The sequence below is a fragment of the Delphinapterus leucas genome, chromosome 2 (assembly GCF_059928025.1).
Source record: "Delphinapterus leucas isolate spDelLeu-1000000601 "Yukka" chromosome 2, BTC_Dleu_Yukka2, whole genome shotgun sequence".
NCBI classification, from domain to species: Eukaryota; Metazoa; Chordata; class Mammalia; order Artiodactyla; family Monodontidae; genus Delphinapterus; species Delphinapterus leucas.
The window spans coordinates 147395725-147405008 of NC_143130.1; the positions used below are offsets into that span (position 1 = coordinate 147395725).

At 52.1% G+C, this 9284-nt stretch overlaps 1 protein-coding gene across 1 annotated transcript in view; it reads left to right on the forward strand.

The window, feature by feature from the left end:
- Positions 1-9284, forward strand: part of PLEKHH1 (pleckstrin homology, MyTH4 and FERM domain containing H1) — a 44499-nt gene that overhangs the window by 24113 nt on the left and 11102 nt on the right. Inside the window, exons 7-15 of the mRNA XM_089906274.1 lie at positions 1410-1488; positions 2141-2232; positions 4622-4772; positions 4931-5073; positions 6012-6122; positions 7037-7123; positions 7477-7638; positions 8617-8697; positions 9030-9212. Of these exons, the coding sequence (XP_089762400.1) occupies positions 1410-1488; positions 2141-2232; positions 4622-4772; positions 4931-5073; positions 6012-6122; positions 7037-7123; positions 7477-7638; positions 8617-8697; positions 9030-9212 (1089 nt within the window). The remainder of the gene's footprint in view (positions 1-1409; positions 1489-2140; positions 2233-4621; positions 4773-4930; positions 5074-6011; positions 6123-7036; positions 7124-7476; positions 7639-8616; positions 8698-9029; positions 9213-9284) is intronic.

Here is a 9284-nt window from a genome sequence, read left to right on the forward strand (position 1 = left end):
CGAGACAGGATCGCTCTTGTTACCTTAGGGAACCACAGTGGCCCGAGAACCCAACCTCTCTTCTTAGGTGGGACCAGCTGGGCAGTAGCCATGTGGGGAAGATCAAGACTGAGAATTGGGAGAAGGACATTTCTCAGTCTGAGGGAGTCAAATGGACTTACTTGCTGAGTTAGAGTTCCTTTGTTGATCCTCAAAACAACCGTGTGAGTTAGGCATTAGATAACCTTTTGTAAAACACTCCTACATTTGTCGAACCTAAACCCCTCAAGCTTCACACTTTTCATTCTCTCTGTGAAGTTAGAGGCCTGTCCGTGGTTGAATTCCACTACCACTACTGACAGGAATAATCGTTTTTATGGCTAATTTTACCACATGGACCCAATTTATCTGCCCTACATAAGCACGGAATTCCCTGCCCCAGCCCAGTGCCTGCCCCTCCCCCAAAATTCCTCCTTGCTGCCTCCCATCTCTTCCCTTCCCTTGCCTCCAGTCACCTCCGGCTCTCATCCCAGCCCTCGCCAGCCCCTCCCTCTCTCCCCCAGGTGCCCCATCACTGCTGCTCCCCTCTGGGGTGACCCGGATAGCATCCACCTTCCTTCCTGCCCCAGCCTAGCCCAGCTACCTCCTTGAGCTGGGCAGGGCTTCCCCGGTCCTTGTGACTCACCTCTCACCTGAAGAGGCCTTTGTTTTCCCTTTACCTTGAGTGAAAAAGAGATATGGAGGAGGATAGGTGGGGCCTCTGGGTTGTTTGGGAGTGATCCAAACCTAAGAAAAGCTGCCCAGGCCTGTGGGCCTGCTTCAGACCCAGGGGACCCCGAGGGGCAAGGGAAGAGTTGAGGGTGGGAGTTCCCATTGATGTGTCTTCTACGGCAGGGTTCAGGGGTCTGGGTGAGCCAGGACTTTAAGCCTGAAGCCTAACCATGATGTGGCATTGTTACTGTAGGAAAAAAATGTGTCCCAGTTTCCAAACAACTGGCTTCCAAACAAAAGGTCACGCACATCCTTGCCATGGGGCTCGGACGTCCTCATTACCAACCCCCCAACTTCAAGGGCTGTAAGATGGGGAAGATTCAGAGAAAACAGGTCCCAGTTCCCTCTCCTCCTGAACTTCCTTGCCCCAAGGGAGGGGTGGCAGCAAGAGAGGGAATAAATATCGCCTGCAGGGCACTGACCATGCTCTCGGTGTTAGATGTTTATGTTAATAATTTCATTTGATTGTCACAACAGCCTGAAAGGTGAGTATTATTACCCCCATCTTAGGTCCAGAAATGATGTTAACTTGTCCCAGATGCCCCCGCCGGTCACTGGCTAAGCATGGATGTGGACCCAGGTCTGCCCGCCTCCAAAGCCAGAGGCCGGTGTGGACACGGGGGTGGTGAACCCTGACCCCTTGTGACCTCCCGTTCCAGGAGAGCCGGATCTACGCTGTGGCCACGTCAGGCATGCGGCTATCCGAAGTGTCTGCTAGAAGTAATGCCACCTGCTGCGGTGAGTCCCAAGTGAGCTGCCCGTGGTGGGCAGGGTGGGCGTGCGGGGAGGAGAAGACTCGGAGAAACACCCAGGGCCAGGTCACCTGCAGCCCATTCCCTCCCACAGCTGGTGAGGTTCAGGTGAAAGCACGTGGCCCCGGCTCCCTTGGAGAGAGAGGGAAGCTGCACAGGTTCAGATCACCTGCCTGTGGGTGGGAGTGGGCGGGAACAGAGCTGTAGCCAATTACAGAGCTGGAAGGGACTTTGGAGGCAGGGCGCTCCAGCCTGGCTGCCCACCTGCACCAGCTTCCCTTCTGCAGTGCAAGGGCTATGGCCGAGGAGCCCCCGGTGCCTTGATTTAGATAACCCCCTGAAGGAGCCGCATCCCCACCTGAGTGCGGCTCCTGAGTCGCCGGCCGCCCAGTCCCCACAGTGACGCGAGTGCCCCATAGTCACACGGCTTGTAATTCACCTTGGCAAGAGTGGGGCTGCAGAAGACCTTGGCCCTCGTCCTGAGACCTGTCCCCCGGTCTGTCTCCGGAGTGCTGTTTCAGGGAATGCTGTCTGCACAGATCTCTCTCCTCCTCGCTCTGCTCATGTCTGCCTCCCCTGCCCCGCTTCCTCGGTTTTGCCACCTGAGTGAGTCTCCTCCCTCTTTCCCGCCCCTCCAGCCTCAAGCCCTCCAGCCCTTGCATCCCCTGGGCCTTTCTCTGGCCTGGTCTGCAAGAACGTCACCGTGCCGGTCTACACAGCCTTGAAGGGGGTAAGAAGCTGCTGTCCGAGGACGGGGTGTCCCCACCCAGCACCCACTGCCCCACCACCGTGTCGGCAGGCAGTGGCTGGTGTGGGTCTCCAGGGGCAGGCGTCTGCGCACACGTAACTCTGGGCAGGGTGCTCAGCCCCCCATATATCTATTTATTTTGTTCATCTTTATTAGGTTTTTTAAAAAACTCTTTATTTTTAAATTTTTTCTTCCTATTTTATTGAGATATAATTCACATACAGCACTGCATAAGTTTAAGGTGTGCAGTATAATGATTTGACTTACATACATCATGAAACGATTACCACAGTAAGTTTAGTGAACATCCAGCATCTCATAGAGATAGAAAATTCAAGAAATAGAAAAATACCTTTTCCTTGTGATGAGAACTCTTAGGATTTACTCGTAACAACTTTCATCTATTAACATGCAACAGTGTTAGTTAGATTTATCATATTCTGCATCACATACCTAGGACTTATGTTATAACTAGAAGCTTGTACCTTTTGACCACCTTTATCCAATCCCCCTCCTCCCCTACCTCAGTAACCACAAATCTGATCTCTTTTTCTCTGAGTCTGTTTCTTTGTTTTTGAGTGTAACTGACCTACAGCACTACGTTAGTTCCTGGAGCACAACACAGTGATTCAATATCTTTATTAGGTTTTCATTAGAAAAATTCTACATTTACAAAAATGTGAATCAGTATGATTATGGGCAAAGTAAAAAGTTAAAGGTTAAACCAATGCCTGCTCTGCGTCTTCTCCTCATCTTGTCACATGTCTATCCCGGAGGCCAGTGGGGCTCCTTCCAGAACTTTTTATGTATTATGTCATATATTCCCATATGTATTCCCATAACATCTCTACATATTTTGTAACAAAAATCAGATATAGCTGCAACATGATGTTTTCGTATACTTTTTGGTCTGCTTTTTTTTTTTTTTTTTTTTCCTACTGAAACCTTTTATTCTGAATTTGTTGGTGCTTAAGGAAAACAGCTTTGCCCATAATTCACTGTGTCCTGGACTTATGACACCAACTTGTATTTAGCCAATTAGAAACAAGACCAAACTGCATTCTTCTTAGGTCTGTTCAGTTGATAAATGGCACTTAACTGATTTCTTTCATATAATCTTTAACAAGAACTCATAAGTTGCATTAATTATGCCCCAAGAGATGAGGGACCGATGGTAACTCAGATGGGCACCTCTGAAAAGATTTGTCAGTTTCCTGTCCTGTTCTAGCCAGATTTTTTGGAAAACTTTAGGGAAAGACTGAAATTCCCCACCAATCTGAGATTGCCTGCGAGTTCTTACAACATTAACTGGAAAAAAAAAGATTGCCAACATGTTTTTTGAGATCGTAACAGTAATATTTTGTAAAACTTTTTGTAGAAGGATAAAAAGCCAAAAGTGAAATTTCCTCTTACATTGCTTTTCCCTAATTCCTAACCCCAGAGGCAGCTCTCACTAATGGTTTGGTGTTTATCCTGTAATGCCCTCTGATGCATTGACAAACGCATTTACAAATTTACTCTCTCTTACACACACGCACACGCACACGCAAAGAGGATGATGTCATACATGTCAGTCTACCCCTTGCTTGTCCACCCAGCCATGTGTCAGGTCTTCCTGCCCCACCTCCATGCACGGCACAGCTCTGCCTCCCCTTTTAGGACTTCCCAGTACCCCTTGGTATAGATGCCCCATAACTACCTTAACTTGTCCTCCCCTGATTCACAATGTAGGTCATGTCTCTATTTTTCTGTAAAATCAGTGTTGCAATGAACATCACCATGCAAATACATCTCTGTGCACTTATATATGCATATTTCTGTAGGACAGAGTTCTAGAGGTGGAATTTAGGGGCAGATAACATGCATGTTTTAAATTTTGACAGGTAGTGCCAAATTACCTCCTAAAAAGATTTTATATAAATCTTTTATATAAAATAGAGTACCCTTTTCCACACAGTTTCCCCAATATTGAAGTGATTGGTCTTTTTAAATTTTTGCCATGATCTCTCGATTTGTCATCCCCACCCACTTTTAAAGCTCCTGTCTCACACTGGGCCCTGTAGCATGGTTTTCTGGCCCCCTAGTGGCAGGGAGCAAGGTGTTCAGCCCTGGTGGGGCAGCTTCACTGGGGACCACAGAGGATGATGGTGTGTGAGGGAGAGAGAAGCATGGAGGTGAGGACACAGGGGTAAGGTCGTCAAGTCGGGAAGGGACAGTTGTCTTTTGGGTGCCCCAGCTGGGTGATGGCTTCCCATGCTCTAGACAGGCTGTGATGGCCACGCCCCAGGCACTTGGAGCGGGAGTGAAAGTGCAGATGGGATGGGGCTTGTCTTGCAGCCTTAGCTGCAGTGGGGAGGGGCCTGTCTTGCAGAAAGCCATGCAGATCAGCACGGTGCCCTTTGTGGACGAGTCCTCCGGGTCCGATGATGACTGCAGCTCCCAGGCGAGCTTCCGAACTTCAGTGCCCTGCTCCGAGTCCAGGAAGACCAGTGGACTGGGCAGCCCCCGGGCCATCAAGAGAGGTATGGAGAAGGGTGGTGGGAGGGGTGCGGAACAATGAGGGGCCCTTCATCTCCTCCCATGGGCAGTCCCACGTGGGTGTGGAAGACCCTGCAGCTCCCAGGCCGTGTGAGTCAGGAGGCTGTGGACCTGGGCCTTGATTCCTCCTCCCTTTGGACAGGCGTCTCCATGTCCTCGCTGAGCTCTGAGGGCGACTATGCCATCCCCCCGGACGCCTGCTCCCTGGACAGCGACTACTCAGAGCCCGAGCACAAACTACAGCGCACCTCATCCTACACCACCGATGGGCTGGGCCCAGGGCGGGTGAGCTGGGATCTTGGCCCCCGCCCCGATGGGGCCAAGGCAGGGCCGGGTGGGAGCGGACCTCCAGCACAAGACCCAGGCAGCAGCTGCATGAGGGTCCCTGGGATTGGCGAAGGGAGGGCGGGAGTCCGGGGGCTGCCACTGATGATGTGAGGCCACGGGGAGTGGGCTGGGGGTGTGCGGTTGGGGGCCAGGCACACACAGACCCCATCACTGTGGCCCACGGGGCCCAGGAGGAGTTTACACGTTACCTCGTTTTAGCTCCACACTGACCCTGGGATGCCGAGAGCTAACAATACATTTATTGAGTTTTTTGTGTGCCGGGCACCGTGCTCATGGCTTTGTATGCACTGTCTCATGTGTCCTCACAAATGAGGCTTATTACCCCATCTCGTGGATGAGAAGCCTGAGGCTCAGAGGCATGCTGTAAATGCATGCAGACGGCTCGTTCCCCAGCCCTCCATAGCAGTGTGCTGCCCCGTCTTCATCTCCGCCTCCATGAACCCTCCACCCCAGTTTGCCTGATGTTGCCCAAACCTCTCTTGCCCTTTCCTGCTGCCTGGAATGGCCTTCTTCCTCCTCTGGGCTCGTCTTCAAGGGAAAGGCTCATTTCCTTCCAAGGTCAGTTCAGGTCTGGCTCTTGCCAGAAGCCTTCCCTGGCCAGCCTCTCGCTTGTGCAGCCCCTGATCTACCACCTCCTCAGGGTCAGGTGTTCTCTCCCCCTGCCAGCAGGACCACCCATGCTTTATAAGTCCTCTCTGCACCCTTAGCAGGGCAGTGCCCTGACAACACACATAGTAGATACTCAGTAATTTTTTTTAATTGATGACAAAGCAGTGACTCAGCTGGGTCATTTTGGCCTGTGTGATGTCCAGGGACCCCAGTGATTTCCCTCTTCTGTCCATCCCTCATCCCCCTACACCCTTCCACTCTTGCAGGAGTCACTGGAGAAGTCAGGCTACCTGCTGAAAATGGGGAGCCGGGCGAAGACGTGGAAGAGGCGCTGGTTTGTTCTGAGACAGGGACAGATCATGTACTACAAGTCTCCGGTGAGACCCTCCTTCCCCAGGACAGTAGGCAAAAGGACCCCACCCCAACCCCAGACCCGCATGAGAGGGGCTGGAAGCAGGGCAGAGGGTGAAGGTGTGGCAGGCAGGGAGAGGCAGCCTGGGCAGGCACCTGAGGCTTTGAGCCCCACACGGGACCATGAGGCTGGTCACTGGTTCTCACAGTGAAATCAGGCACTGAGCAGTCAAGGGCACTTCTAGATGAATTGGCTTGGTGATTCCTTCTTCCTTCAGAAGCCGAGCCCTGTAAATGAACCATTCCTAGGCTGCCCTCACATCATCAGGACTGTTCTAATAGGCGAGCTTGTCACCTCCTCCATCTCCTTCCTACACTGTTTGGAATTAGGGAGCCTTAGGATGTTGGGACCTAGATTGACAGGCCCTCCCTAGAGAACCAATGTTAACGTTTTAAAGAAGGCAAAAAGGCCTGACTCTTGTGCAACTCCAGTTGATTGTTAGTGGCTACCTTGAGCATCATGTGAAGGATTCAGGTCCCGTATCACTCAATGAGTAGGCATGCTCTGATTGATTAGTTATGTCTGCAGTGGCACTGGAGAAGGTAATGGTGATATATATAGGCCACCTGTTTGCAACACTATAAAATATGTAGCAGAAAGAATTTAAGGGCTTTGTAGCTCAGGAATAACCTGGTGGTTTCTCATCCAGTTTTTAAAGGCTCAATCTATACTTTTTGAGGTCTGTATCAGGAGGACCCATGTCTCTAATCATTGCTCCATTTAGTTAGAACCAGGATCCAGAACAAGTTATCCATCATACCACAGCCCAGGAAAGCTTAGGAATCACTTTCCCCATTGTGACCTAGAGTAAGGTCTGAGGGGAAATGATGTGCTCTGGGAAGGCTCCAACCTCTTTCCTCTCCATCCCTTTCTTTACAGAGTGACGTCATCCGGAAACCTCAAGGTCAAGTGGAACTGAACTCCCGTTGCCAAATTGTTCGAGGGGAGGGTGCACAGACATTCCAGGTGAGCATGCTCCTAGCGGCTAGTGCTTTAGATAGAAGAGGTGCTGGGTTTGGATATGGCTCGGATGGAAACAAAGATGGGGCAGAATGAGCATGTGTGAAAGCCATTACCTCGACGTTTGCATTGATCCTCATTTGTGGGTTTGAGGAAGGAAGAAGAGGCAGAATGTGAGAGATGGAGTGAAGGTAGGAGAGACACGGAGGCAAAGATGACGAGGAGGAGAAGGGAGGGAGGGAGTACCAGGGCAGGAGGAAGGAAGAGCTGGTGTCTCGGAGATCTGCGCTACCGCAGAGCCAGGCCCCTGTTCTTCCATCGTCCTGTCTCCCCATCCCCAACCCCTCACTTCTCCACAGCTCATCTCTGAGAAGAAGACCTATTACCTGACAGCGGACTCGCCCAGCCTGCTGGAGGAGTGGATCCGTGTCCTACAGAGCCTGCTGAAGGTCCAGGCCATTGGGCCTCCGGCCCTGACTCAGGGCGGCGCCAAGCCCACTGTGAAGGGCTGGCTGACTAAGGTACGGGTGGGGTTGGTGGGGGAGGAGCGTGGTGGGCTCCTCATGAGAGTCAGGGGAGCCAGGAGTGAGTGCTGGGCTGGTGGGTCACCTCCTGACACACAGCTCCTTTCTCCAGGAGGCCCCTCACACTGACTACCTGTGGGCTGAACCACACAAGGTGACGGTGAATGAGTGTCTGGAAAAATAGGGGTCAGTGTTGTTACAACAGCAGCTATTCTCGAGACAGGGGGAAAAGGAATGTATCGGACCCATTTTGAGGTCATTAGGAGTTGCCCTCACCCCTGCCTGTACCCACCACAGCTCAGTGTGAATAGTGGGAAGCTGTGACCTCGGCGAGACAGGTGTGGCCAAAGACTTATAATATCTCAGGCTGCCCTAAAGATGTTTTAATTAGGGCTCTTCTGGTTGCAGGGAGCTGAGAAGCATTTGTTAATCCCAAGAAAGGGGACGTTAACAAGGAAGCGCATTAACTAGGCCAGGATGCCGTCAGGAATGATTGTGTGAGCAAGTTCAGTGCTTGGGGCTCTGCCTGTGCCACTGCTTCCCTGTTCAGTCTGTGTTCACAGCCATCTCCTCTGCCCACGTGCAGTGTTTTTTACACTTCACGATTACACTTGCCCAAGGGCTTCAGCCCACCGTGGCCCTTCCCTTCCGACTCTAGCCTCTGCAGATTAGCAAGTTCTTCTCGTGATCATATTCCTGGGACAGGATATCTGGTTGGCCTGGTCGATCTTTTAATGGCAGGTCATACGAGGACGGATGGGGTGTCGCGTGGTACCATGGACGCTCGCTGTGAAAGGGCTGGTTCCGTTAGTAGAGAATCTGGGTGGCATCTGAGTTTGACCTGGGATTGACCAAAGGATCTGAGTTAGACCAGGGGTTTTGAGATCTGTCTCCCTTTGGCTTCTCTTTGCCAGTCCCGGATCTTCTTCTGGGGTCGTCTGGTTCTAATAATGCTGGTTCATTTCTGGCCTACAGGTCAAGCATGGCCATTCCAAACTGGTCTGGTGTGCTCTTGTTGGGAGAACCTTCTACTACTATCGAAGCCACGAGGACAAGGTACTTCCTGGCCTCCCGACAGCTTCCCCCAAACCACATTCCTGTGGCTCTGTGTCCTTATGGAAGGCCCAGCTTTACCCTCCACCCCAGCCAACCCCACAACAAGTACAGAGCTGGCTGGCCAGATCCCTCTAGAGTGTGTGACCAGTGTGCATGGTCCGCAGACCCTGCCTGTGTGGTCTGTCTGTGCTTCTCCAAGCCTGCCTCAGCCAGGGAGCTGTAGTCTCCCCCTCGTCCTTGATTCCCAGCCCTACAAGGCCTGAGGGTTCAGAGAGAGGAGACTCCTCCCTTCCCCGCTGGCCCTCCCATTCACGGAAGGCTTGTGTCCACAGCGCCCCCTGGGCCGTCTGCCTGTGCGGGACGCACGCATAGAGGAAGTAGATCGATCCTGTGACTCAGACGAGGACTATGAGGCTGGAGGGACCCGGCAGTTGCTTTCCTCCCACTGCACCCTTGTGATCCACCCCCCAGAGCACAGCCCCACCTACCTCCTCATTGGCACCAAGCACGAAAAGGTAAGGGAGGGGGCTGGGCCTCCATGGCAAAGCTTGCACCTTTGATTCTCACCTTCCTTCTCTCTTCTGAGC